This window comes from Syzygium oleosum, unplaced genomic scaffold (genome assembly GCF_021117445.2).
Source record: "Syzygium oleosum isolate NSW1041296 unplaced genomic scaffold, Sole_v2.1 Sole_v2.10, whole genome shotgun sequence".
Lineage (NCBI taxonomy): Eukaryota > Viridiplantae > Streptophyta > Magnoliopsida > Myrtales > Myrtaceae > Syzygium > Syzygium oleosum.
In genome coordinates, this window is record NW_026607494.1 from 11,699,909 (window position 1) to 11,727,829 (window position 27,921).

At 41.1% G+C, this 27,921-nt stretch overlaps 4 protein-coding genes across 7 annotated transcripts; all 4 read right to left on the reverse strand.

The window, feature by feature from the left end:
• Window positions 1–1,346: 1,346 nt before the first annotated feature.
• Window positions 1,347–6,380, reverse strand: LOC115679990 (fatty acid hydroperoxide lyase, chloroplastic). Its single transcript, XM_030603735.2, has 4 exons — window positions 5,718–6,380; window positions 2,649–2,925; window positions 1,980–2,438; window positions 1,347–1,822 (listed from the first exon to the last, which is right to left on the reverse strand). The coding sequence occupies exons 1-4, from the start codon at window positions 6,177–6,179 to the stop codon at window positions 1,536–1,538; spliced, it is 1,485 nt and encodes a 494-aa protein (XP_030459595.1). The 5' UTR covers window positions 6,180–6,380; the 3' UTR covers window positions 1,347–1,535.
• A 4,378-nt stretch (window positions 6,381–10,758) lies between these two features.
• LOC115680013 (glycosyltransferase BC10-like) lies at window positions 10,759–15,613 on the reverse strand. Its single transcript, XM_030603762.2, has 10 exons — window positions 14,646–15,613; window positions 14,433–14,549; window positions 13,862–13,962; window positions 13,612–13,683; window positions 13,395–13,476; window positions 13,137–13,217; window positions 12,821–12,862; window positions 12,630–12,689; window positions 11,884–12,027; window positions 10,759–11,544 (listed from the first exon to the last, which is right to left on the reverse strand). The coding sequence occupies exons 1-10, from the start codon at window positions 14,904–14,906 to the stop codon at window positions 11,239–11,241; spliced, it is 1,266 nt and encodes a 421-aa protein (XP_030459622.1). The 5' UTR covers window positions 14,907–15,613; the 3' UTR covers window positions 10,759–11,238.
• A 130-nt stretch (window positions 15,614–15,743) lies between these two features.
• Window positions 15,744–18,491, reverse strand: LOC115680014 (uncharacterized). Of its 3 annotated transcripts, none has more exons than XM_056315236.1 (5): window positions 18,048–18,491; window positions 16,798–16,959; window positions 16,639–16,689; window positions 16,435–16,527; window positions 15,744–15,988 (listed from the first exon to the last, which is right to left on the reverse strand). In XM_056315236.1, exons 1-5 carry the CDS (start codon window positions 18,474–18,476, stop codon window positions 15,929–15,931), a joined length of 795 nt encoding a protein of 264 aa, XP_056171211.1. In that variant the 5' UTR covers window positions 18,477–18,491; the 3' UTR covers window positions 15,744–15,928. The 3 variants fall into 3 exon arrangements, with proteins under 3 accessions (XP_056171211.1, XP_056171210.1, XP_030459625.1); XM_056315235.1 differs by having other exon boundaries at window positions 16,798–16,962; XM_030603765.2 differs by having other exon boundaries at window positions 16,798–16,954; window positions 18,048–18,341.
• A 1,060-nt stretch (window positions 18,492–19,551) lies between these two features.
• Window positions 19,552–27,113, reverse strand: LOC115679859 (CSC1-like protein At3g21620). Of its 2 annotated transcripts, none has more exons than XM_056315233.1 (12): window positions 26,846–27,113; window positions 25,553–25,902; window positions 24,743–24,889; window positions 24,494–24,629; window positions 24,208–24,309; window positions 23,334–23,453; window positions 23,108–23,188; window positions 22,331–22,671; window positions 21,664–21,909; window positions 21,102–21,426; window positions 20,446–20,679; window positions 19,552–19,977 (listed from the first exon to the last, which is right to left on the reverse strand). In XM_056315233.1, the coding sequence occupies exons 2-12, from the start codon at window positions 25,864–25,866 to the stop codon at window positions 19,753–19,755; spliced, it is 2,271 nt and encodes a 756-aa protein (XP_056171208.1). In that variant the 5' UTR covers window positions 25,867–25,902; window positions 26,846–27,113; the 3' UTR covers window positions 19,552–19,752. The 2 variants fall into 2 exon arrangements, with proteins under 2 accessions (XP_056171208.1, XP_030459431.1); XM_030603571.2 differs by lacking the exon at window positions 26,846–27,113 and adding an exon at window positions 26,616–26,827.
• Between the last annotated feature and the right edge of the window lie 808 nt (window positions 27,114–27,921).

The window sequence follows — 27,921 nt, forward strand, 5'->3', positions numbered from 1 at the left end:
AAACTAATTGACATTAAAATTGTTATAAGTATACCAGCTTAGGGATTTTTGTGATTAAAAAATTAATTTCAGATAAATTTATCACAGATGTACTAATTTGAATTTTTTTATGATATTAACCCTTGTTTTTTTGCCGATCTCAGGCAGAAAAAGAGCGAAAGAAGCAAAAAGAAGAGAAAACACCGAAGGAGTGATTATCGAGCCCATCAATCAATCGTGCACGCGTATACTTTGGGGGCCCAAAACGATCCGGCCCACATGTCAACCTAAGAGTGGACAGCTAAAACGTAGAAGCCGAGTAGGCGGATTAGTCTGAGTGGAGAGAAAAAAAAAGAGGACTGAACCCACGTATGTGGCAAGTACGGGGATGGAGCTGTACATACGACTTTCGTCGAATACGTCCTCCCTATCCTGCTAGGATTTACATTTGGTTTTTCAATTTTTCGATATCAATATATAAAAGGCTGTCCGATTTACCACTGAACTAGTAGGAAAAACGGGGGATTAGATCTCATAGAGTTCAATGAATCTGGGGTAATTAATGAACAAAATATTACAGAATTTAAAGTAACTCTAGTCTACGGTCTGATGAATGAATCCTCGGAACTCGTGTGAGAGTTGATTTAACTACCCTAATTGTGGCAACAAATTTGGTAAATTCTTTACTTTATGTTTTGTATCGTGAGAATATGATTTCCTTTGATAGAGAAGGGTGTGCCTTATTATATTTCTATATTTAGGATCCGACTTGTATCATTGATACTAATAGGAACGGAAAGTTTATCCTAGAAAGGCCTCAAAGAGGCAAGAAATAGAATCCTGCCAATTGTTCTTGTGCCCTAGTCGAATCTTTATGCGTGGAAGTCATCACTTCAAGCCTGATTATCCTTAAAATCAATGCAAGTTTTTCTATTTTAACTTAATTAATTCGCGAAGTTTTTTAAAACCACCAGTGAGATACAAAAGAAATACGTGCCGAATCCTGAGTTGAATTACTTACCCCTCAATCTATTGGTGAACCATCTATCCTATGAATGAAGACATAATTTATCTGGATCCTACTTCCCGAGATTGAGGGTTAAGCTAAGTTAAGTTCTTTTTCTCCGATTCTGTTAATGCCGTCAACGCGAACTGCTGACGATTCTCTGTGCCTCGAGCAGTTAGATTGGGCCTATTGATTGTGTTTAAAACGATAATCTTATCCCTGGTCATATAATTGGTGTCATATGAAAAATCTGATTTTCTGTAGTAATCTGCTGAAGACCTACCTGCTCTTCTTAGGTGGTCCTTCGTGAGGAAATATGTTTTCAACACGGGCTGGATCGATTAACTAGGCACAATTGCAATTTAGTAAACCATCACTTTGTTCTTGTTAAATAATTCATACATCATTTGGGCTGGATTGAATTTTGAAGGCGTGGGCTCGAGATTGAGACCCGCTTTATGAAGAGGTCATCGCTGTGTATAAATATATGGGCTGGGCCTCAAGCCCAACAAAGCCCGAGTTGCCCCGTGCAATACAAACGCAGGTCGACTCATCTGGCCTTCTCGACCGCCGTGATCGAGCTCGAGCTGCCGCTGACGGAATCGTACCGTCGGAACATGTAGGCGACGAAGAGGCACGCGGTGAGGGTGACGTAGTCCTTGGCCGCGCACTGCTTGTTCGACTCGGTCGGCGACCCGGTCTGCGGCCCGTTGGACCAGTACAAGTAATTCAGCAGCTCGCCGTTCTGGACGAACCGGTCCGATTTGAAACTCTCCGGTTCGTCGAACACTTTTGGGTCTCTCATCACCAGCTTCTGGTACCCGCATAGCAGCTCGCCTGAAAGAAAAAACGAGTGACGATGAACATGAAATGCGAATGTGGTCGCGAGAGACTATGCTCGACGTGAAATTTAAACGTTGCATGTCGTTTTCAGGTTCGAGAAAAGATGGTGCAAATGTGGAAAACATGGTTAAGTGGCCTGGAAGTTGCTCACCTTTCTTGACATCAAAGACCGAGTCGTGCGACTTGAGCTGGAAGTCCTTCCTGGCTCGAGCGTACTGGAGCGGGACGGGCGGGTTGAGCCGCAGCGTCTCGTACACGACCGACTTCACCAGCTCCATCTCCTTCACCGAGTCGAACCCCAGCGTCGGCCCTCCCTTCTCCCGGACCTCCTTCCTCAGCCGGTCCTGCAGCCCGGTCGTGTCGCTCAGTATGGTGTTCAGCAGCGTGGGGAGGAAGATGGAGAAGCCGCCGAACGCGTTGAAGCCGAGGATGAACAGCAAGTTGTGGATGGCCTCCTGGTGGGTCAATCCGAACTCGGCCTTTGCCCTTTCGACGGCTTCTCGGCCTTCCTTCTCGATGAACTGGTAGAGCTTGTTGTAGCCCCCGCTCACGAGCGCAAAAGGGTACGCCCAAGAATGCAGAAAAATCTCCTCCAGAGGTTGCAGTATGCCTGCAAATTACCAAGGGTCGAACATTACCATTAGTTTTCTAATTACATCTCCAACACTCTCTAAAGTTTTCATTTTTCTAGTTGGTTAATTCCTTCTTACTCTACGAAAGTTTTAAGTTTATTTAAGTCGCATCTTCAAATTTTCGACGTATTTATCTTTTACTTTTCTTTTCAAGAACAAAGCACGTGCTCTTTCGCCCCCGTCCATACCGATGTTGATGGTGGGGAGAAGCTGGACAGCAAGCCACCGGTCGAGCATGGCATACCCGGACTCAGCCACCTCCGGCGAGGCGGCCGGGTCGGCGCCGACGATGGACTTGGAGAGGAAGTTGAAGAGGAACTTTTGGAGGGGGAAGAAGACGCTGGCTTTGCCGTCCTTGGCGAGGTTGGACTCGATGGTGTCCCACATGGTGTCCAAGTTCGAGATCACTTCGCTCCCCCATACTTTGGAGCTCCTCTTGAGTATGTCCAACACAAAGTTCTTCACCTGCAAATATCATCACAAAATTGAAGATAATAATCACATTATCCAAACTCAAAATGAGAAGAAAACAAAGAAGGGAAAAAGTCACAAAAAATCCAAAATTATGCCCACCGTGACATATTTACTCTAAATTTTTATGCCAAATATAACACGTTTATCCTAAACATTTTCTTGTAACATAAAAAACCACAACCTCCATCAGGGTTCCGTCAGATGATTTTTCAGCTAAAACAACGTCGTTTTTAATTCACTTGAGACTGGTGGGTGCCATGTCAGCACAATTTGCTTTCTAGTGTCTGTGTAGATAGATTTTTAACGGTTCTCATTAATGAAACTTTTAATGAAAATAAATATATCACACATGTACAAGTTTAGGACTTTTGGTGTCATAGTCACAATAGATAATAGTTTAGGGTTTTTACCCAAAAATAAGTCATCTATAAATAGGAAATAATATATGCCATCTTCGATTGAAATCTATAGATATTTTAGAATTTCTATACTCCATGAAAATATTGTTTTCAATCTTTCATTTTTTGACTTTTTAAAGAATTTTTTCTCATGCCATTCTGACTTTTCCTTATGCATATTCTCTCTTCTTCTCATATCTTACATTCCCCCATTTCAACCTAAGAACATTTACAAACGGCATATCTAGTTTCTCGCATTCTAGTAGCATACTCGTGCATGGCGTGCGCGTGAATTTTTTCAAAATGGGATGAAAGTTAAGAAAATTTACTGATGATATTTTATCCGTAATTAACAGCATTATTGTAATATTGAGAGGCAATAATAATAAAATTTCAGGGAAATACTCAATAAGATGAGTTGCAAATATAAATGTTAGAAATTTTCGTAATTACTAATTTGCAACATGAAAACTCGTAAGAAAAATTATGTTTTTTTTTAACATAACTCATGTTATATAATGAGGCAAAATACAAATCTTACTTGGTAGCACAATGAGTTGAGAGTGCAAGAAAAGTACTCTTTGTAGGGAAATGATGCACGGGATGATTACCAAAAAATTACGAAACTTATTATACAATTCGATTATAAACTTTTCAATTTGACTAATTTAATCCTAAATCTTTTAATGATATTTCAATCTAGTCTTTCCAGTCAATTTTGACCAACAATCGTTGACGTAGACAATTATTTTAAAATTTTCTTAATTTTTTTAATGTTATTTTTTTCATATCTTTTCTTTCTTTTCCTTTTTTTTTTCTAATGAAGTCCGGGAGGAGCATGATCTCACCCAGTGGCCGAGAACGAAAAGAAAAGAAAGGAAAATTATAATTTTTTTAAAGAAAACGCAAAAAAAAACCGGCGTCGACATCGACATCGACATCAACAATTGCGAGCCGAATTGGTCGAAAGAACTACACTGGCGTATCGCTAAAAGATTTATAACTGAATTAGCCAAATCAAACTATTTATTACTGAATTAACGTCAGTATAATAATTTTAGGCCTTTTTTCCGTAATTTTCCGAATGATCAATCCCTTGCAAGTCAAATTCCCACGTGTCGCTCTTAGAGTCGGTCCTCAAGGAAGATAACTTATGCGGACATTCTCAAGCACGACATTCACATAATTTTGAATTTACGCACACACGATAATCTTAAGAACAAGATACTTTGTTTTTATTTTTCTATTTTTTATGCAATCACATCAATAATAATAGCCCTAGAAAAAATCTCGGGAGATATATATGGAAGGGGACTTGTACTAGATTCCAATGCGTGATGGGAGCGAGCCAAGCCACAGATCTTTTTTCTCCATGAAAGGTGTACGAGAACGGGCGGGGACCATCGACGGCGAATCCGATGGTCCCAACGTCGGCCCCACACGGGAAACCGACGGTTCAAGATCAGCTCCTGGCTGTCCTTGTCCAGAACAGGGTTCGGTACCAAAAGACAATAATGCGTGTCCTATAAATGGAAAATCAATCAATTCCGCAAAGGTTTTCCTCGGGCCCACCAAGAAGGGAAAAAAAAAAGAAGAAGAAAAGAGTTTTCCCTAGGGTTTTGTCTAGGGTGTGGCATGTGGAAAATGAAATCCCTGAATTACCCCTGTAAGATTTTGATATTTTCGCAGTTTCAGTTTTGGAACGGAGGTAAATGAATATCTGTCTTCAATATTTGAGAAAATAAAGAGAATTTCAAGAAGCATGGCGACTCTGCTAATTTAGCTAAAGTCATAACCCCCCCAAAAAAAGTAGAGTTAATTAGGAAAAAGTGAAAAGCTTATTTAAAATTTTTGGGTTTGATTACACTTTTACCTCCCGAAAAGCGAGATTCCGCCGCACCCCGCACCCTACAAATTTATTTTCCCCTATAAACTCCGATATCATTTATGAAGTGGTCTTAATTTACAGATAATAATTGCTAACAAGGACGAAAATTGTTGAACTTTTCTCCCATGTCATTTTAGAGGTAAAATTGTTATTTGATTGTACAGCTCCCCCAAATAATTGATATTTAGCGTTTGATTTCGACTTCGATCGACCTCGTTCGTATGGTGCTAGTGAATTTTGTGAACTTAGCCAATCCGAAGAAGATTACATGTCGCCTATTTTTGGACATTAGTAGTAATTAGGTGAAAATAAGTGGATATGTTCATATGAGAAGGTATAAGCTTGAGTATGAGAAAGATGTTGTTGACAAGCAAAAGGCATAAATGCAAGCATCAAAACTTCATCAGTTCTGGCAAGCGGATGAAGAGCTTTTCATGTGAATATAATTTCGTTTTTCGACTCGAAGGACCGGTCGTTAAGTAGGGGCGGGGCCGTACCTGAGCGTGTTGAGGCTCGGAAGTGTCGAGATAAGCGCAGACCCGGATGTTCCCGGTGTACTTGACGCTCGGCATGAAGTCCCCGACGAGGACGTTGCTCTTCTCCACGATCTCCATGTCGAACAGGTGCGAGAAGGACTCGCAGTCGAGGACGACTACGACGTTAGGGTTCACGTTCGCGAAGAAGGGGAACGACGGAGGCACATTTGCACGGAACACGGTGCTCTTGTACTTCTCGATCCTCTTCCTAAAGAACGTCTCCGGGCCTTGGAACCAGAAGTAGTCCAGGCGGTCCGATATCGGGCCAAGGAGCGGCCACCCGTAACTGCCCGGGATCGTGCGCACCGGGAGGGCAGTCGGCGGCGGTGCAGACAGCGCTGGCGACAGGGACGACGAGGTCGGCGACGGCGGAGAGGAGGACGACATGGCCGACGATATGTTGCTCATCACAACTCTCGCCATCGTCCCGGCGGTAATGGTTTGTGTTTGTGTTTAGTGATCTATTTTGGGTGTGGGTTCTTAGGTGGTGATGATGTATAAAGGATGATCTGAGCTGGGTGAGCAAAGAATGTCAAGTATGTGTTATATATATTGGGTGAGGTGAGGTCCTTGTACGTTGGCAAAGATTTGAAACGTTGGAATTTCTTTTTGGTCCACCGCCCGTCTCTTCATACACTGAAAATCTACTATAGTGCCGTGAAGATTTTTAGAGTCACTGAACCTAGAAAAGACAAATGAATGGAAGGGACCCCGTGGGGGATGGCGAAAAAGAGGCTGTGTGGGGCTCGTTGCTTGGTCAAATTGATTGGCCAATTCAATTCCATTAGATCTCGAGGATGAGGGGAAATGGCATGGATAATGCTTTTTTATATGCACAGGATGGTTTGCAATGGATGGAAAACCGCAAATTTTATCCGCAACATTCGAGTTGCATAACTAGGGTTTTGATAGGTTCGAAGGATGATTTGCATTGGATGGAAAATCGCAAATTTAATTTGCAGCATTTGAGTTGTATAACTAGGGTTTCAATGGAAAAGGATGGTTTGCAATGGATGGAAAATCGCAAATTTTATCTTCAACATTTGAGTAGTATAACTAGGATTTCAATGGAATTGAGATCAAAGGATGGATTGCATTTGAGTTGCATAACTAGGGTTTCAATGGAACTGGGGATCGAACCAACAAAAAAACCGAAATGGAGGTTAAAGAGAAATTTATCCAAAGGAAGCATGTTGCAAATTCAAGCTCTAGCCCATGTCATCCACGACGAGAGACAAGAGCACGATTCACTAAGTTCAACCATGATAGAAAGACAGACATTGCCCGGTCGAGCAAGCGTGCATCTTAAGCCAACGGAGCTATCAATCCTTATGGTATGATCGATCCAATCCAAATAGATCTTATGTGCAAAGTGGTGTCTTCGTAAGTGGTTAAGATAATTAAGCGGGGTCAAGGTAATTTGTTGTGTAAACAAGTTGGGGAAAATTACCAAAACATTCCTAAACATATGGCAATTGTATCAATTCAGTCCTAAACCTTTTACATTTGTGCCGATTCAGTCCATCCAACCACTTTTGGCCGGCGCTGACGTGGACACCGGCCAGTGCCAACCGTCCAGCCGACGCTAACGCGGCAATTTAAAAAAAAAGTTTATTTTTTTTCGATTTTTTTTTTTACTTTTTTTCTCTCTCTCTGTTTTTTTTTTCTATCTTCTTCCCTGGTCGATCCGGCGAACGGCGACCAGCAAGAGGCTAAGGCTGTTGAGTTGAACTTGCCGGCCATGGGCGAGGTTAAGCCTCGCCATGGTCGGGCAAGCTCAACCTCGGCTAGTAACAGCAAGGTCTTGCCAGATCCACCCTTGCCGTCGCTGGGCGAGGTCTAGCTTGCCCATGGGCAAGCTAGACCTCGCCCAGCGACGGCAAGGCCGCCCATATCTGGCTCGACCTCGCCGGCCTCAACCTCTGGCCGGTTGTCGGTCGCCGGACCGGCTAGGGAAGAAAATAGAAAAAAAAGAGAGAAAAAAAGTAAAAAAAATATTTAAAAAATTGCCACATCAGCGTTGACCGGCCAAAAGTGTTCGGATGGACTGAATTGGTACAAATGTAAAAGGTTTAGGACTGAATCGGCACAATTGCAATAAGTTTATGATTATTTTGGTAATTTTCCCAACAAGTTGCGGTCCTTACATGCCAAATCACAATATGTTTGGGTGTAAAAACCTGCTAGAGGAGAGATAGAATAGTAAGAAAAAGAATCAACCGGATCTTGTGTGAAGTTGGTACAGATGTGATGATGCCTTACTAGGTTTCTCAAAACATAGGATGCCCAAGACAAAGTCAGTTTGGTCTCCTCGAGCTCGTGGAGAGATGTCGCATCAGTATCACACTCGATTAACAAGTTTTTTCAGCTGAGGAAATATCGATTAGGCCCTGCGAATCCAACTTTCAAACCGACACGTCCACCACTCAATTAAGGAACACATGGAAAGAGTGGAAGGGCAACAGGAAAATGCACATGTCGCCAGTCTCCTCTTCTCGCCACGACGTGTGGTCGAGCGGTTGTGCTTTGATTTTCTCCATTATAGCTTCGCCTGGTCGGTAGTGCCATCACCAGGAGGCCACAAATATCTCAGCAAGAAGACGCTGCTTTGACGTAACAAGCCGCCCCCATCATCTCCGCAGCTTTCAAAAGGGCGTTGCATGTATCTCGTTTCCAACCCCTTCCTGCACTAGGTGGGACAAAACCCTTTTCACCACATGCACACATCATCGCCACGGACGACTTTTCCTCCTCCCTTGTGGAAGTGATGTGCGTATATCGTTTCGAAAGAAGAAGTGACTTGGTGGGCCCCCTCGCGTGCACGTGGCATCACGTGAATTTTGCCTCCTCCTCTGTTTTTTTTCTTTTTTGGATCTATTATGAGCGAAGTTACGAACACAAAAGAGGTGGCCCCCAAATGAATACCCGCATGGTATTCCAATTGATACCTCGATGTATCTCGGCCATTGATTCATATATACTGTGCGGGGTAGAAAATCATTAGCGCATATTTTGTCGATCCATGTGAAACTTGCAATACAATAATAGACCCTTTTAAGTGGTAGAGATTGCAGAAGGAAAACACTGGGTCGAGTTCATACAAATTCCTTTTCATTGGTTCATAATTTTCTCTTTCTGGTTGAATGAATTTCACAAGCCGGCCTATCCTGTCCAATACAAATGACAATTTCATAAGTATTGTACAGATAATTACTTATTGCAAGGTTTAATCAACATGGGAGTCGTCCCGGTGGCTAACCTTTCCACTTGGGAAGAGGTCCCAAGAGAGCTAGAGGTGAAGACGTGTGAGTGAGAGGACGGGGTTTCGAAACCCGCGCACAGCACATAACACACATAGTGGCTTGTAAAATAGAAATATTATAGAACCAGATGAAAAAAAAGAATACTATAAATCCTACTTGAAAGTAAGCTGAGTTCGCTTTTAAGAAATCTGGACAACGATATACATTCACCCCACATACACAAAATCAAATTTACAATGACTCTATACGAAACAAAGAAACATACCGAATCAATTGTTTTCCTTAACCGACTTGAGCTCGTATCTTCTCATCTGTCCAATTTTATTCCACTAAAGAGAAGCCAAACATGATGGACCAATACAATCTCAATCATTAATTTTTTGGGCCACACGAGATAATCACAAAAAAAAAAGTCTTAAACATGTTGTATACAAGTCAATTGCGTCATAAACTTTTTAATTTGGTCAATTTATTTCTAAATCTTTTAATGATTTGACAATGTAGTCATTCCGATCATTTTTCGCCGAAAATTGCTGAAGTGGTGCTTCGGTCATTAAGGCTATCTTATATAGCATGTTTGACGGCCAGTGATGACATGAATGGTTTTTTCAATTTTCTTTTTAAATTGGGTTAATATCACAAAGAATCTCAAACTGATACACCTGTGACAAATTTATCTTCCATTAGTTTCTTTTAAATTTTACCGTTAAATTACTGAGTTGGATGACACGTGGCAGTTGACCGGTGTACCAGTTTGGGGTTTTAGTTTGTGATTTTTCGCAGTATTAATCCAATTTAACGGAAACTAATGGAGGGTAAATCTGTCACAAATGTACCACTTTGGGGTTTTTTGTAGTCAAAAAATTATTTTGGAGTATATTTGTCACAAGTGTACAAGTTTAAGGTTTTTAATAATAAAAAAATTAGTTTTTGGTAAATTTGTCAGAGGTATACTAGCTTGGAGTTTTTCGTGATATTAACCCTGCTAAATTTTCTAAAATTTTTCTTATTTTTCCTCTCTTTTCTTTCTTCTCTTTTCTTTTATTTTTTTCCTTCATATTTTCGGTCGACAAGGTTGCTAGAGGAAAAAAAAGAAAGAAAAAAGGGAAAAAAGAGAAACTTTAGAATTTTAAAAAAAATTGCAAATATTATCCACGTCAATACCGAACGTGCCTCGTAGGACGGTTGATGTCCACTTCATCAAATCGATCGAAAAGATTATCTTGATAAATTATTAAAAGATTTAAAATTAAATTAAAAATATCGAAAAGTCCAAAATTGAGTTGTCCTTGGTCCAGCCACACAGGACCAAACACGATGGACGGTGAAAATAGACTCATGCTCCATTATATGCATGGGATGGCGCAAAGGCCTTTCGTACTGACACGCACCTCCGAGCCAAGCTTGGGGGACCGAACGATAATGAGTGGCCCCGTGATTGGACCGATCGGAGATGGACAAGAGGGACGTCACGGGACGATGATTTCGCCCGTTCTGTCAGTACTTCCGACACCCCCACGCGTGTTACACGCCATCGACGAGTTCAACCCCCGGATGCATAAGTACATGCTTTGTCACTATTAAGGCAGATATTGTCCTAAGTAATCAATCTTATGTCGGCTCACTCAATCGACAAGTTGGGGTCATGCCCAAAATTTCGTAGGAAGAGAGTCCTACAAGTACCAGTCCCTAAAACAATGATTATGGAGAGTTTCGCGGAGCGATGATTTCATGAGACCGCTAAATTATTCGAAAGATTCGAACTTGCACAAAGATTCGAGATTGATTATGTATACGTCGACAAAGTACAAATTCTCACGGGAAAGAGAGTAAAAGAAAGGGGAAAAGAAGCTTGTTCTTTCGGAGTCGTCGACCATGTCGAAAACGCGCACGCACATATTTGTTCTAGCAGTCTTTTCTACACGAGGGTGGAGCCAATGAGCAGCTACTTTGGGGAACTTTTGTAAGGGAAGATGGTGCCTCCTCGCAACTTTTGCTAATGTACGTTCGGACATCATCAACTCATGCAATGGCTGCAACATGGCAAGAAAGCTAGGGAAGAGCAATGAGCGTGAAATGATGTAAGACAGACAGAGGCAGTCGGAGTTTTTCCAAACCATGCAGATTGCAGATGAGCAATTACGTACCAAGTAGAATGCAACTTTCAAAGGATATTGATGATACAGGTCTTGCTGAGAATTTCCTGAAACGGAGAAAAATTAAGGAGTTGTAAAGAATGTTCGACGCGATTTTGACTTCGAGTCGAGGGTACTGTATGTGAATATGTCCCTCCAATTTGGAAGGCTCTGTCTTGCGTGTGTATCTGTGTGTTTGGCTGGAAAGAATCCCCTGGTAGCGTTTAAAAACGGAACGGGATCGAACGGACCCAGTAGTCCCTCGGACAGAAGGCGAACGGCTGCTCCGCACGTGAACTTCCTTGCAAATAGAAAACATGGGGCGGGTGCACGATTGACCTGACACCATTCGGTCTGATTCTCGGATTCATAGTGGATTGCCTCAATCTCCTGCGTGGCCATAAATAGACTTGAGAAAGTTTAACTTATGGAAACAATTCAAACTGGCAAAAGTTTCGAGCTATATCAATGGCTCAAGAATTCCACACGTCGAGGGACGCCCATCCTGAAATTTAGAAAGGGTTGTAAAAGTACAGCTCTTCTTAAACTATTGAGTTATGTGCTTGTCGTCGATCCAATGTGTGCAGTCTACGTGTATTGAATGATTCGATGTCATAATGCTGCAGAATTCTGATGTATGCTTGTACAACAACGGTTTATCGAATATGTGACACATCCAGAGACTGATGTCTTAAAGTTCAGATCTCCAAAACAAGCAGCATCACTTACCTTTATTTCTTTGATACTTCGAGGGCTTGCATCTGTGTAATCGAAAGTGACAGGGTGCCACTGTTCATCCTTTTGTGTAGGTGATTGATTCCACTGAGCGTAGGTCAATGATCTTCGGGAGAATTCATTCTCGAGCCCGCTCATCTTCAAAAGAAGCACAGAAGCAACTGAGCAATAGTAAAGCTTCACTGTCACAGATAAAACTAAAAGAGCAGTGGAATTTGAATGCAATTGTATTGGCCGGGCATTCCCTAGTGAACCATTTCTAGGGAGCGGGCAAACCAAAGAAACTAGAACGGATAAAATATTTTTCTGTTCGTGCAAATTGAAAGGATTAGGAGGGGTGAGCAACTTGGTTATCTCCTCTGGACATTATCATAAGAGTCTAGCACCCACTACGGAATGTTCAATTTTAGTTGCATGTACTCAGCACCGCCTGTGATCTAAAGATTTGTGATCAACAAGCCTTTGTTGCAGCCCCACCAGGATGCGAGAGGTCCAAAACCCATCTGCACAATACTTGATACATGTGCTGCTCCGTAAGCAGTTTTCGACCTCATGACCTGGCGTTTCTGGAAATGCTGACCCTTATCATTAGGCCACCATCGTTGTCGCCAGTGGTGGGAAATGTTGTTTTTGTCTATAACTAGATAATAGAGCAGGAAGCACGACTGTTCAATTGTTTTTCACATTAGCGACATGTCAATTGTATCCAGAACAGAAACATAAAGAATCGGGTCACTCACTGCAAGCAATGTCTGCAGATAATGTTCGTCCGGGATACAATCCTGCAGCTTATGAAGATCCTGCATATATGTTCAATATAGTAAGCAAAAACATATTCCTTATCTGGGCATAAGGTGGAGCCTCCATAGTAATGTTTTTGGATGGGAAGCTATTCTAGCCATTCAATAATAAAGAGCAAGCCTCGACTTACAAGCATCTGTCTTATCGCGCTCGCACTTGCATTTGACTGTCTCTGAAAGATAAGAGAGATTATGACTTAGTAGTTACGAACTTCTTCTGCACAATTAACTTACCCATGCTTTTATTGCATTTTAATGAAGGAGTAGAGGACAATAAAAAGGAATTTCTTGGTTCACCCATTTCACTCAATGTTCTTATTGCAGATGAACAAGATAAATCTCAAAAACAATAATCATGGAGAATGCTATTATCACATTTGAGAAAGAACCTAACCAAATGAACAGGAGGAGAAAGACGGACATAATGTAGCGAATTCTTTTGCCTACCTTGCAAGATTTCTTGATGATGGGGAAAACAACATTGTCATCTGCAACAATTTGTGCATGTCTTCTGATTAAAGTGAACCACTGAGATCAACGGCATAACTATATCATACAATGACCCAGTTCAGAAGATTCAATAAAGTCTTCTGGTTTTAGGTCTTCTGCTAATTGTCATTATGCTAACCACAATCCTTTAGGGTTACTTACTGCACTCATTAATGAAGGCAAAATTGAGGAAAGAAAATTGGAAGATGGGAAGACCTGAGATCCTTTTCGCCATTTGTCCTTTGGTATGGCTTGCAACATTTTCGGATCATATCGATCATCCTCAAAATCAAAATAGCTATAACATGGAAAACAGAGGACTTAGGCTCGTATTCCCTATAAACTTGTCATCGTGTAATACCAGAAAGGACATTTCTTACTGAAAAAAAGAAATTCACTGGAATATTACGGACTCTTTCCTCTCTTTATCTACCTTTCCACATAACTCTTCTGAGAAGAAATCAGATGCTCATAAATGTCACGGAATTTGTACAGTGGCAAGCAGCTGTCAGATACACCAAATACTGTTACAAGTAAGAATCCGTATTTAACTACGAACTTTCCAACCAAGTAAAAGCAAACAAGTTTCAAGTGCTTAGTTGAGTTTGTCATTCCATATCAAGAAAAGGGTAATGTAACATGGGCTGAAGAACTTATTTAGACTTTGCTTTGAGGGGGCAAACCTATCAGAAAGGAGAACAAATCTCCGATTAGCAGGGTCGCGAAGAGCTACTTTAAGCAATAACCTCTCTGCTTCTATCATGCTTGATTCTCCCCAGGCTACCTGCAGCAGCAGTTTTTTTACAAAACAAAGTTTGCGCGTCGAATTAAATGCAGGACATATAAATAAAATCCGAGTCAACCCCAGCAGGGCAGCTAATTCATCTGGTTTTTGCCAAACTAGGTCAGCTATTCGGTACGCAAAAGGAAAAAGCTTATCTCAAATCCTAACGTGCCTTTGAAGTACTGCATACATCGGATACGCCATCGACGAGAAGACATGGATCAAATTCTTTTCATTAAAGTGACCAGGTATCGAAAAAATAGAATCGGATGTTTGTTTCTATATTAATCATCTCGATTTTGATTGGTGAAACGCGGCCTATCTGATTCGTTAATTACTTTCCCGCGAAATATAACTGCATTCTTAGTCTGAGTTGCTTCCTTGATCTCAATTAATCAGAAGACAGTTACACAAAAGCTAGCAACAAATCAAACATTTCGTGTCCGACATAATTACTATGAATGAGTTACCTTAATACTGTTGTTTAACTGGCATCCGTAAAAGAAAGGGGACATAGAAGTGGACTCATTGAACACAAACCCAGGTTCTGAATGAATATAAATTGAGAAATTCTTCACATTAGCCTCCTACAAAAAAAAATCCAACACACCAACATCAGAAAAAGCACATATAGATGTAAGAACTTCATGCTAGCTATTGAATCATATGAGCGAATGATAAACCTGGAAGAAAGCACCCCACATGAAGTCCAGAGGAATGTTCTTACGAGCAAGAAACAGAAAAGCAACTTTCGGGTTAGTGGTAGTCTCAGGTTTTGGTTTTTCCTCAATTCTCGATTTGTTGGTGCTCGATCCCGATCCCGATCCCGGCTGGTTAAGCCTCACGAGGGCGAAGAAGCAGAACACGAGAAATATAGAGAAAACCAGCTTCGAGCGAAGCACCGATAAATGGCATATGGGCAAAGAAGCTCTCTTCTTGCCCATGGCTCTCCGTTTTCGGTTCTCATGTAATGCTGGGGGAGGAACATGCAGGAATTGAAAGTAACTGAGATGGAGAGAGAGGGGAGAATATAAAGGGAGAGATGAAACTGATGGAGGGAAGTTAAGATTGCCCTTACGTTGAGATTGCGCTCTGAAATCACATCATTGATGAGTGATGAACGTAATGATTGTGAAACATGGTTTGGCTCATGCAATCATGAGTTTCTAAGTGAGTTCACGTCTCACAAGTCCCTGTCTTGCTCGCAGTGCTGATTCTCATTTTCGTTGAGGTAAAAGCGCTTTCTATGCAGTTGAAAGTAGAAAGCTCACAACATCGGCGGACATTTCTGTCTCAGAAAATATAGCAGAGAATAGTTTTGGTCCTGCTTTTCTTGCTTGAGCAATATATGAGCGAAAAAGACGTGTAGGAGAAAAAAGAGCAAATAATTGTTTGGAGTCTCTTCAGATTGGTGAGTGTCTGTGCCCGTATGTCTTTCACAAAACTAAGGCCTGCCATGCGCTTATTCCTTACCTGGAATTGACTACTATCATATATAAGAATGCAGACATTTGAACTCAAATTCGTGACTGGACATTCGCCGATTTTTCTTCTAACATCTCGGTGAAAGAATAATTTTACTAACAAGATGCCAGCTTTGTCATTCTCTAACCACACTGACGTACAATATGAATCCTTTTAACAACCTGAATCAACTTCGTCATAATTACTGAAATTTCATTTGTTCCACTCACTGTTCAAATTCGAGCCTTTCCTCGAATTCATTTACTAAAGAGACAGAAAAATCTTTCCTGATCAGTATCATGACAATCAGCAGGAAGTTGGAAAAACGGTTCTTTGATAGGTAGAAGTAATGTATCTTACAAGCAGACATGCGTATGCAACCACTATTCTGCCACCAACTTAATAATACATTTCAAATAAGCTTCAAAGACATCTTCCTTAGCCTCCCTCTGGGATCGTCCTATGAATGGTGGTACAAAGAATCTATAATGTCAACCCTTTCCTAGTTAGTATTTCTCATCAGGTATCCGACAACGCATCCCAAAATAGCACCAGCAACAACCTGCGCCAAGCCAAATGCAATGAAGATCAGATGCCGAATAATGGCTTGCCCCAGATCCAGCGCAGAGGAACTTAATAGAAAAATTCAAATATTATGGCTCCTTTTTTTGGACCAGAACAATAGATATTACTACACGAATTGTTTTCTAAACATTGAAGAGGTCTTTAATCTCTGCTGAAGCAGAGGACTGAAATAAGGATAAGGTGTATTTTAGCAGTATTTCAACTCAAGGCCTCTGTAGAACCACAGAAGAGAAGAATTCTCAGACTTAGAAAAGTACAATTGCTTTTCAATCCTTATGAATGAAACATGATCTTTTATCATTTTCCTTTAGAAGAAGGTAAAAGGGAGACAGAGGGAGGGGGAGGAAGGGGGATTCAAGCAATTGGAAAACAGTAGATTGCTGCTTACAGTGTTACAAGAGATGCAGTAGAAGTGCAACATACCTGAAGTGGTGTATGCCCAAGTAGCTCACGTAGAGGTCTAACACTGGATAACGGGTGTTCTGGAGGAAACTCACAAACGATTTGATTTAACAACTGCAGTCAGAAACAATCACAAATAACAAATCGTCAATCTATCGTTACTCCGAATATGCTGCTACACATGCTAAAGCAACAAATGATACATTATTGTGACAGGAGACATACTTCGGCTTGTCTACCAGCATGACGTCTGACGCCTGAGGCATCATACATCACCTACATATAAAGTACAAAGGTGACAATTTATGAAAAAACACATGTTTACCATAAACAAGAAGGCGTGCGAGTGCCATAAAACGAAACATGAGGTTTTAGAGGACATACAACCAAAGCCAAGACAACTGCAATTGCAAATGCAGATCCCCCAGTTCCTTCTTGCAGACCTATAGCCACTGCTAGAGCAGTGACAGTTGCAGAGTGTGATGATGGCATTCCACCAGAGCCCAGCATTCTTTTGGAGTCCCATCTCCTTTCCTTGAACCTGAGCTTCTAAGAGAGATGCAATTAACAGAGTGAGCAACTTCAATGCACCAAGACACTCGTTGCATGTATGAAGAACTGTTCATACAATTCAAGACGCTCACAAACATCTAGAATACCGCCATCATTTTTTTCATCAAGAATATCATCAGAAAATTCCCAGGTAAAATAACTTTTTCTTTAATAGACAACAACAAACTATAGTAGGAAACGGAAATACGTATAACTCTAACTCAGAAAATGTTACTAATACAAATGCATTGCTGTCTTCAATTTGATACTAGGGCTAATCTTTTCTTAGTTTTCTAGAGGTCAAATTCGAAAATGTTCACATTTAATCAGATGATGCAGGACCGAAGTTCTTTCAGCAATTCCGAACAGATACAGGAAAAAGGAAAACATGTGAAAAAGGGCATTTGGCACAAACTAAAAGATACAACCAATCTTCTAAAGACAGGGTCATATAAACTAACACGCTGAGACATGCAATAGAAACTGAGAGACAAATGAGAGATATCCTAACATATGCCACTTCTATATCAATGAATGGCTAAAGGGTAATTCTGATATAGGCTTTACAAGATCACAGATTGTTGAGATCCTAGTCAAAATGATTCCCGAACACCAAAAACCACATAGGCACTATGTTGTCTATTGCCAACGCTGCAAATGGCGACGTTCCAACAAGTTGGATTTCTCTTGTGGAAACTTAAGAAAGGGAAAACAAACGTACCCATTGACGCAAGTATACATAACCAGACACTACCACTTAAATAATTGACGACGATGCAAATCTTTCTATGTTTCGAAAATGAACTGCTGAAGAGCCGATCGACAATATCAGAGAGTAGATTCCGCTAAACAACCATCAAATTGCAGCAAATTAATCGCGAAATCCGGCACATTCAACACAACCCAACACGCCATATCCTTCAACGATCCCAAAAAACACATCTTTATCGCTCAACGTATGTGCTCGATCGTTTATAAGCAAACCCAAAAGAGGAGGACAAGTAAATCAAGAACAACGAATCGCGCAAAACCATTACAGATCGATCGATCGATAGAGAGAGAGAGAGGGAGAGAGAGAGGACCAGGTGGTGAAGAGCTTGAGGAACTGAGCGAGGGCGAAGGCGAGGAAGGCGGAGATGAGGGGGAGGTTGTAGGGGAGGAGCGACGACGGCTCCCCGCCCGACGTGGCCGCCGACGACGTCGAGGTCGCGTCCGCCGCCGTGACCACCTCGTCCATCGATCTCTCCCCGTGCGCTCTCTTCCTCTTCCTCTTCCTCTTCTTCCTTCGTCACGCGACCACCGCCGAATTCCGATCTCCCGGTATGGACGGGCAGAGCGAGCTTCGCCGGCGCGGGTTCGAAGGTGGGGAAGACAGCGCTCCGGTCAATCGCCCGAAGGAACACCCCTCTCTCTCTCTCTCTCTCTCTCTCTCTCTCTCTAGATTCCAGCTGGACCTGGACGACGCAACTGCAACCTACAAATCGAGGAGAGAGAGAGAGAGACAGCAACATGAGGGGCCCCACATACGAAGGAGCACGTGTGGGCCCGCCGTGCCGCGTCAGCGAGGAGGGAAGCTCCGTCCAATCTTGAAAATCAACGGTCAACACGAGTTCTATAGAAAAAAAGAAAAAAAAAATTAGCAACAACAACTGACGACCACCTTTGACTTTGGATGGAACTAGCTTTTGGCGTGGGTAAAGGCCAACGGATGGTTCTTGAACCGTGATTTAATGCGATTTAATTTGTAACGTGATTCTCGAAATTTAAATTTGTTCAATGATTAATATAGTACATTTTTGTACAGTTCGGGAATTAAATAAATTATGTATAAAAAATTCAGAAATTATATTAAATAAATTAAAAATTTAAGGGCGACATTGCACATCCGGCTAGAATTCATAAATCATATTAAACAAATTTAAATTTCAAGAGTTATATCGCACGTTAGGTCAAAATTCATAGATCATTTGTCATTGTCCATTTCACGTGTAACACCCAATAGGAGGGCGACGAGGAAAAGTAAAGAACTTTTGGGGATTTTGGCTTGCAAAGACAATGTACCAAATCTCTTTTCTGTGATTGAAGGAAGGCTACAATGATGATTCTGCCATTCAAAGGTGAGAACGAGCGGCTCTCCGGGCAAGTCGCTTGTAGGTCGTGAGTTTCCCAGTGGAAGCAAAGGGAAATGCCGAGGAAACATTTCATCAAGTTCGTGGAGACTCTGGATGGTGTGTTTCTGATTGGTATGGCTGGTTCGTGGCCGTCGGCCGATAATGGATAGATAGGCCAGTGATAGTCTCCATGCCTCGAGCCGACATGAGAACGTTTGATAGAAGAAGTCCAAAATTTACACCGAGGGCGCCATTTTTTTATATTTTATGTCGAGCCGAAACGGGTAGTGCCTAGAGTTTCGAGTTTCGACGATCATCAGTTAGTAAAGCCGAGCACGAGTCTTGAAACGGGTGATTACAAAAGATTACGTCGGGTCTGCCAGCATTTGCGCGGATCGACTCCCGTTCTTAACTCCTTTATTCGGATTCTGAGACGAAAGGAAGCCAACCATGACAGTCACGTAAGAGAATTGAATCTGTGAATGAACTTTTGATCTAATAACTAATGGATCACCTCTGGCCATACCTTTCGCTTCTCCTCATTTTGCTTATCTACCTTATGTACCTAATCTGCACCTGTTCTATAATATTCACATATCCGACCGTTAACTCCGAAACCTTCATGACCACCTCAATGTACAACCAGAACTCACAGGAGGCATCAGGGGAAAGCAACCTATGATAATGAGCCGCTATGTTTGCTAGGCAAAGGCGTACTCCGTCGAGAGTGCCGTTTTGTTGGGACGAGCGCGGGTTCCTCGGCAATCTCGTCAGTTGCTGAATCGCTGTCGCTGTCATCTCCGCCTTTGAAAACCGGATGAACATAAGCAGTTTGTAGGAAACCCTTCAAGTTCAAGTTCGGCTCCCTTGCCTTCTCCAGTGTATCTTTCATCATTGCTTCCTGAAACCCCAAAACAAAAATGGAGAAGATGAATGCGAAAGCACGTTATATCGAAGTCATGTCGTACGTGCGAGCTTAGGCTAGAGAGTGAAAGAGAGACACTAGGAAATATGCTGGTCCTTAGAGCCTGGGAAGTGAAAGAGAATGTTGGCCAAATTGGTGTGCACATGACATGCTTCTTTTGTTGTTTTTGTCTCTGGGTGAAAAAGTTGAATTAAACAGCAATCATTTTACCAAAGAATAGGTTGAAGGAATTTCTAAATTTGAGCGCCTAAAGCCAGAAGCCTTGCGCGAAGAAAACTCTCAAAACCAGAAACGGTCCTGGCAAATGATATCTATTATCTAGAGAGACGAAAAAACTAGTACAATAATAGGAAAAGACACAGTAAATCTGAAGATGCAGTCCACCAAAACAATGCAATCAATTGCACGTAATGAAAATATGTTATGTATTCGAATTCGACAAACCTGCAATGGGTATCTTAGGAAAGCGGGCTCATAGCGACCTTTGCAGAACAGGTGGAACCATATGGTTAACACTGGGAGGGTAATCAGAAGAGGAGTCGATTGAGCAGCTTCCTTTGTACTTAATAACCCCATTAGAAGCAGTTGTGAAACGATCAATGCAACTATAATGCGCCCATGAACATCCGGCCAGAAAGCTGCAGCACTCTCATATTCTTGATTGTACACATTTATGATCTACAGATTCACAGAAACAAGAAATAATCAGTACGAAGAAAGAGGTATACCACATCCACTCATCAATGATTAGAAATTCAAGTGAATGTACTAAGAGACACTCTTCTGCTTTGCCTCTCTATGCATAGGAAGCTACATATGACAACATAACTGCAATATGGCGCAATAAATTTGTAAGACAGTTGTCTTTGCAATAACGATTAACGATGTCATAAATACCTGAAATTTCAAATATGAAAAATCTGGAATTTTAAAAAGGAAACAGAACTTGGCTTTTCTTTGTCTTCATTCGGAACTAATTTATTCACACTAAATAGGCGAGCAGAAATCCGTTCCAAACATCGGATAGCCTCATTAGTTCCTCCACTTTACCCCAAGATAGTCTTATATACAATATTAGTTCTGATCACACATTGAGTTACCTGGTGGCGATACACAACATAGGCCAATCCGAAGAAGACTAATATAAAAGGCAGAAGGACTGGAGACACCACAGCATACACGAGGCCAAGCAAAAAATAGAGTTGAATTTGAGGTTCGCCTGTGTTGAAACCAAGAGTTCCCGGGTCCATTGCCTCCTCCCTGTCCTTTTCAGTCTTGACCAGAAACGAGTTTTTCAAGTGGTACATTATTAAGGCTTTCAATCTTAGTATCTCTGCTGCTACTCCAGCCCAACCGTCAACCATTATGTAAGTTATGAAGAAAGTGGCCTTCATCGGAATTGAGACGCCGATTGTCTTAGGAATCCTGCACAAAGCAACATCATTTTTATGTTCTGAATTACGGACAAAGTGGCCCATAATGGGATTAGCAATTTGTTCCTACCAGAATTAGTATATTCCTACCAGGAATGTACTCATTGCCAAATTATGAGATTAGCAACATATCTACCAGTAGTATAAACAAGCCTAAAAATCTAATCTGCCCAACAATAAAAATATTGAATCTGACGAGGTGCATGTATGTTTGACAAGGACAACTTACTCGTTTGCCGACTGGTGCATAAAGTTATTGAGCTGTTGAAATGCAGTTCCTGTAATTATGCTCCCAAGAAATACATTTATAAATTGAAATATATAATATCTTGTTGCCGATCTCCTCTCCATTGTAGATGTGCTTATAAATCCTTCAAATTTGGACATTAGCATTAATATTGTTGGTAAAAATATGAGAAATATCTTCAAAGCAATTCCAGGAAGGAAACCCTGGATGAATGATTTTATCACTGCCCTGCAAGAAGAAAAAGATGCTTTCATTGTTTTGTACACATGTAACTTAAAAAACAGAAGCAAACAACCCATTAGATACAGGTATAGCGAAAGTCAGAATGATGAGAAGAACAGAGAAATTGCAGCATTCTAATATCATTGTATTCATAATCAAAAGGCTATATAACACTATGGATCCTTTTGCATGCGCATTAGAAAAATATGACATATTGAAAGTTAAGGTATTTAACCTAATAAAATGGAATAAAAAACAAAACATAGTAAATTGAAGAAAAGAGACTGATCAGAAACCAGGCAAGCAAAGTCATTCTTGACATGTCACAATATTACAAACAAATCAATATCATCACGAAGAGAAGCAATCACAAACACATAAAACAAAATTTATCATCTGTTGAAAAATGAAACAAGCAGGGACTCACACTTCGATAATGGGCTTTAAGAAGGGCAAGGCTTTCTCGATTCCCTCAATGTTAGCTAGAGATTGCACAAGAGCAATGGGAATCATGAAAAAGAATGTAAGAAAGAAGAACGCAACCGCAATTATAAGCCTCCTTACAGAAAGGGAGACATATGGAATTGCTAGGTTAGCCCAATAGATATCACGTGGCTCTGGAGCCCATTCTGTCAACCATACAGTTGGATTACGGGTTTGCTGGGTTTGTGCACAAACAGCCGCACCCCAGCGTGTCTTGAACGAAACAAAAGATGCGGGCATGACGTATTTAGAGCTGCTTATAGTATTCTCTTTCTCCTGGGCTATCTGAAAGGCAGTAGATAATAAGAAAGTTACAGCAAAGATTACAACAAGTGAAACTACAACTCCGGAAATACTGATGATACGGACAGGTTATGTGAAAATGGTGGCATGATAATACTCTTGGGCATATAAAGTAGCATTGACTTTGCTTATACTACAGAATATTACCCACACACAGGTTCTAAGTGGAAATATTGAGCAACTTGTTAGGGCACAAATAATGGGCATCGATGCTTTGGCAGATGGGTGCAACGCAGGGGGAAGATATCAGCAGCAAACTTGAGGTGACAAAAAAATTTTGTAATGTCATGCAGTCACCATTGGCATCATGCTTATGAGGCAATAGATTGGGAGAAAAAGATTGTCTCACAAATTAACTTGAATCGGACGGCAAAACAAAAGATGCATTAGGATTCAGGAACTAGCGAAGGCAGCTTACTTCTCTTGAAATTTTTTCAATTTTGGAAGTATAGAAATCAATTGCATCCATTCTCTTTCCGCAAAGACCAAGAGTTCCAGTCTGCACATAAAAAACTAATCAGAAAAGAGAGAGAGAAAGAAAGAAAGAGTTCATTTTTCTTGTTGATCAAGCATAATCAGTGAGTTGTCAAAGACAGAAGTTTAATAAAAAAAACAACTCGAAAGAAGCTTATCGATGACCTAACCTTTGTGGTAGGCCTTTGGGATTGATTTCTGGTGTACTTAAGTTGATAGTAATCAAGCCAGTTCTGCAATTTTTTCTTTTCATCAACTAATTTTGAGAGCTTGTTTGCATTGTACACAACCTGCACCAAAAGTTGTAAATTGATTGAGCTGTGGGCAAATGAAATGTCACTGCAAATGCAGGTTGCAGCATATCCAGGTTACATGTAATCATCATCATCAATAACCAAAAAGATGAAAAGGGAAAAATCATTTGGAAGTCAGAATTCTAACTGATGAACAAGACATCCTCAAAGAAATCCAAGGCAAAGAAAGATACTGGGTCCTTTGTGCGAAAAATAGTGACATACGGAGTCTGAAGTCACCCTCGGCACACTTCCTCATGGTCTTAAATTCGGGTTCTATGACATTCACAGATAGCATTTTGTCAGCTAGTGCACACCATATCAGTTGATAACTTGACGTCCAAGTGTGACAAGCAGCGATTCTCCTCTGTCCTAGGCATTCAGCTCAAATATTTCACGAGTTGTAAAACCAGTGGTTCACTAACTTAATAGGGTCTGCTCCTTAGAGCATAATTCTTGATGTCCTCCATGTCTTGCACAAATCTATATGTAGAAGGGGGACTATGCTCGATCTACATAACATAGCCCAAAAAGGAGAGGAAAGAAATCAATCTTCACGCACATAACGGAATTCAATTATAAAGTTGGCCTGATGGAGAAGTAAAAAAGTTTCACACACAAAAGTGACAAAACTTCAGTAGACCAGTGCCCAAAAATCAGCATGCCCTCCATACAAAGATTTCATGGACAATAAGAACGAAGTCTGATAGAATCATATATGGCCAAAAGTGCTTTTTCAGTATGATCAAACCTGATGTGTGAGATAGTGATCTGGATGGTTGACCAAAAAAAAATGTTCCACAAGCTCAGAAACTGATTCATCAGGGTCAGGTGGCACATTCCTAACAAGTACCTGCATGAAAACACATCCATATGCAAAATCAAAACCAGATGTACACAATCACCATGAGTAGGCAAATATGCGCCCAAAACCTAGGAGTCTCTATGTGTGAGATAACAAGGAGACGAACTGAAGCAACATGTAAGTAAGTATTCCCCAAAAATCATGCTTATAATAAGCACAATAGTTATCTGACCGTGAATTGATCTGGCCGCCTATGTTCTGAAGCAACAAAGTGCAGTCTCATCAATGCAACAATCTCATACTCCCTTTTCAAGACATAGCACGTCCAGAAAGTGAAAGCATAAGCCATGACCAAGTGGGTCCAGAATCTATTTTAAGAAGAGAGAGATGTATATCAGCGATGTGAAGAGCTCAAGCTAATAATTGACAGGTCTTCGAAGTAACTAAAACAAGAAAGTGAGCATCAGAAAGCACGGCATACCTGGGTGAGCCATTTGGTACATTTGAGATAGAAAGCTTGTCTATGTTACTGTGGGAGAATTTAGAACGCTCCAGGCTGCCATTGGTCCAATTGACAGGAACCATGACAGAAAATGCAAGAATGGTTATGGGAACAAAAATTTTCAGCCTGCAACGGGAAAAGAATAAAGTCAGTGTAAAAGGACAAAAAAAATAAGGATCCTATGAAGACGGCTTTTTTTTTCTTTTTTTTTTTAATTTCAAACAGAAAACTCTAGTAGCTTGTTTGGAGGATCATTTTCAGGATCGTTTCCAAACTGTTTCTGAAAACTAGAAAGCATCATAGTTGACGTTTTCAGTTGTTTTCACTCAGTTGTTTCCAAATTTTCATAGATGCAAGATAATTGCCACCAAAATGCTATAATCAGCTTGGATCAACAAACAACAAGAAATTCATGCGGAATATTAAATCCACAAAATGACCCTCCAAATACATTGTCTGCTAAATTAGAAAATTATCTTCTACTGTGCTAAAAAAACAAGTAGCTAAACAATATTTGAAAAGTTACCTGCAAATGCCATAGATAACAGCAGTGGATCTAAAAGCTCATGCCACGTATGGCAATGCAAAATTGATTTCAAAAAGATGCAAATATCGATGATGTCAAACAAGTTGACATGGATGCAAAACTCCTATTCTAATTCTTCAACAGTTAGCTTGCATGTGAAACAATCGACTGATATCTCAAAGAAACTGTCACTCTTAATCATAGAATTAAAGTATCGCAGAGGACAACTACACAAGGCACATAAGGGATCCACACAAGCATACCCAATGAGGTAGATCCTCAGGTAAACAGCGGAATCCAGTCCAGCATGATCAATTAGCTCAGGTTCTGGCATCCGTAATGCCTCAGGCATCCAGTTTAGGAATCTCAGATACGATCTGAAATCCAAGTTCACAAATTTGCTCACAAAGGCATCCGTGCGTATTGGGCTGCACCTTAAACCCTTCAAGTACCATTTCGGGAAGTAGACCCTATCATTGAAAGGTTGAATCCGGAGGACAGCAAATACTATGAAGAAAGCAAATGCACTGAGGATGTTGATAGCACAGGCAAGTCCAATATCACTAAGCGAAGCCATAGGTGCACTTCAAAGTAAAGAATGTAAGGTAATTCCCTGAAAGAGAAAAGGAAAATGTAAATACAAATGGTGAACCATTGGCATCGATTAGATAAATTTACAAGATTGAAAAAAGAAGAAGAAAGGAATCTGTGAAGAATTGCCGGCAGAGTATTGAGGCCATTCTCTACTAAGCGGAAATGTTCCTCCATCACGATGAATTGCAATTGGTATGCAGATGATGCAGCTGATTCTCAAAGGTTGAAGTGTGTGCAGTTGCATCATCGACTTAAAAATCAAGCTTGGACATCTTAGTGAGAGATTTGGAGGCCAAAAGCGCACTAAACACATAAAAGCATTGTATACTAAAAAGATGGGCAAATTGGATGGACGCCGAAGAACCTTTGCAAATGCTACGAACAGAAAGGAAATAATCCTCAAGAACGGAACCGTCCACAAAATGACAGCAAGAAGAACATAAGTTTCATCATGGAATTGTAGTAACTTTCACGCGGAAAAATGTCTCCTTGGCATTGCTAATTGGCTGGTAAGACACGCAGAGACTCTACTGCAACATAATGCGCGGCTTAAAGAACTATTCCTCCGTTTGGGTCGCCTAAAAACTGCCGAAATTTGCAGAATCAGAGAAGCGACCAGGCCAAAGAAAATCTTACAGCCACCCGATACATTCCAAACCCACAACGGCACATAATTCCACTTGCCTAAGAAACAAAAAAGCAAACCACGAGAACTTGATTTAGACCTCTAACCGGCTTTCTCTTTCGTTTATCCTAAACAAACGGAGACCCGGGCTCGACAGTCGACATCCACTCTCCGACCACCCTGACACCCACATACGGTCCGGAGCTCAAAACCCAGCAGGAACAGCAAGAAACGCACCCGATTGAGGTATGAGGCGGCAGCAACCAAAAAAAGATTGATCCACAGAGCAGGGTCGGTCGTCAGGTGCGTAGCTAGAGCAGAGAGATGAGATGGGTACCTTGTTGATAATGTAAAGAAGAACAAAAAGAGCAGCGAGAGAGAGAGAGAGAGAGCGCAAATCTAGGCTACCGGGTGGAAGACGAAACGAATGAGAGAAGGGGGAAGTGGCATTATACGTTGGTGTTCTTCGGTAACCCACAGTCGCATTACATCTCGCATTGGCTGCTTTTTGCAGTTTCATTATTATATTTCCATCTTTTGGGAGGGCTAGTCATCGATTTGCTTAATAATTTTATATCACCGCATTCAATCTGCAGAGTAATAAATTAATGGGCAAGAACGGTTTTTGATGTGGTGGGGGGGAGGGGAATTGCTTTTAATGATGCCCCTCTAGAGAGAGAGAGAGATACAGAGAGAGAGAGGGGAGCTGGATAATGGGTGGGTGGTTTGTCGGCAATGGAGGCCATGTGAGAAACGGTGGGAAACAACAGGGGAAGGAGACGAGAGAGGGAGGCGAGGAGGAGAGGACGAGGGGCTAAAATCGTTAACGGCTACTTTCTTGGATGAACTGAATCGTACAGGTGGGGCCGTCGGCGAGGTTCCTTTGACAAATGTGCCCAGATGCTTTGCCTTCGGACACTCTTTTTCGCTTTTGCATGGGATTGACTTTTGGCCTTCGCTGACGGGGACGACATTGTTGTCCGAAAGTCGGGACCGGACAACGACGGTGACGACACTGACGAGTAATTTTTCGATGATTACTTGTGTGTCATAAATTTTTTAACAAACGTTCCTTATAAGTGTCCCCTTTAAGATTTTCAGCACTCGAGTGAAAGTTGTTAAAAAGTTACGGCACTAAAAAATAGTCATGACACTCAAAATTTGTTTTTTGTCAATATGGCACTCAAGTTAATGCGATACAAAAAATAATGTCACTTGTGATGTCCTCATCCGGTAAAAATTTTGTTGAATTGATTAGCGATTTGAGGATATTATACCATTTAAGTTTTATTTATTAGGTGGAGCCGATTGCACACATAAACAAGTTTGAGTATCGAACTAGATCTAGCTAAAAAAACCACAATTTCCTGTTCAACATCATGCACTGTTATTGGTTCTATTTGTCGCATCATT

What these genes read in the sequence shown, in the direction of transcription:
- LOC115679990 (XM_030603735.2), bottom strand. Translation starts at nt 6,179, where the DNA reads ATGGCGAGAGTTGTGATGAGCAACATATCGTCGGCCATGTCGTCCTCC. An exon ending in TCTCCCCACCATCAACATCG is followed by an intron (nt 2,439 to 2,648) that starts GTATGGACGGGG and finishes GGTAATTTGCAG; the next exon opens with GCATACTGCAACCTCTGGAG. An exon ending in GGTCTTTGATGTCAAGAAAG is followed by an intron (nt 1,823 to 1,979) that starts GTGAGCAACTTC and finishes TTTTTCTTTCAG; the next exon opens with GCGAGCTGCTATGCGGGTAC.
- LOC115680013 (XM_030603762.2), bottom strand. Translation starts at nt 14,906, where the DNA reads ATGGGCAAGAAGAGAGCTTCTTTGCCCATATGCCATTTATCGGTGCTT. An exon ending in AATGGCGAAAAGGATCTCAG is followed by an intron (nt 13,218 to 13,394) that starts GTCTTCCCATCT and finishes CGTTGATCTCAG; the next exon opens with TGGTTCACTTTAATCAGAAG. An exon ending in TCATCAAGAAATCTTGCAAG is followed by an intron (nt 12,863 to 13,136) that starts GTAGGCAAAAGA and finishes CTTATCTTTCAG; the next exon opens with AGACAGTCAAATGCAAGTGC.
- LOC115680014 (XM_056315235.1), bottom strand. Translation starts at nt 18,476, where the DNA reads ATGTTGCTGTCTCTCTCTCTCTCTCCTCGATTTGTAGGTTGCAGTTGC. An exon ending in CAGTTGTCTTGGCTTTGGTT is followed by an intron (nt 16,690 to 16,797) that starts GTATGTCCTCTA and finishes CTTTATATGTAG; the next exon opens with GTGATGTATGATGCCTCAGG. An exon ending in TTGGGCATACACCACTTCAG is followed by an intron (nt 15,989 to 16,434) that starts GTATGTTGCACT and finishes GGCTTGGCGCAG; the next exon opens with GTTGTTGCTGGTGCTATTTT.
- LOC115679859 (XM_056315233.1), bottom strand. Translation starts at nt 25,866, where the DNA reads ATGGCTTCGCTTAGTGATATTGGACTTGCCTGTGCTATCAACATCCTC. An exon ending in TTAAAGCCCATTATCGAAGT is followed by an intron (nt 21,910 to 22,330) that starts GTGAGTCCCTGC and finishes TTCTTCTTGCAG; the next exon opens with GGCAGTGATAAAATCATTCA. An exon ending in TCCTAAGATACCCATTGCAG is followed by an intron (nt 19,978 to 20,445) that starts GTTTGTCGAATT and finishes TTGGGGTTTCAG; the next exon opens with GAAGCAATGATGAAAGATAC.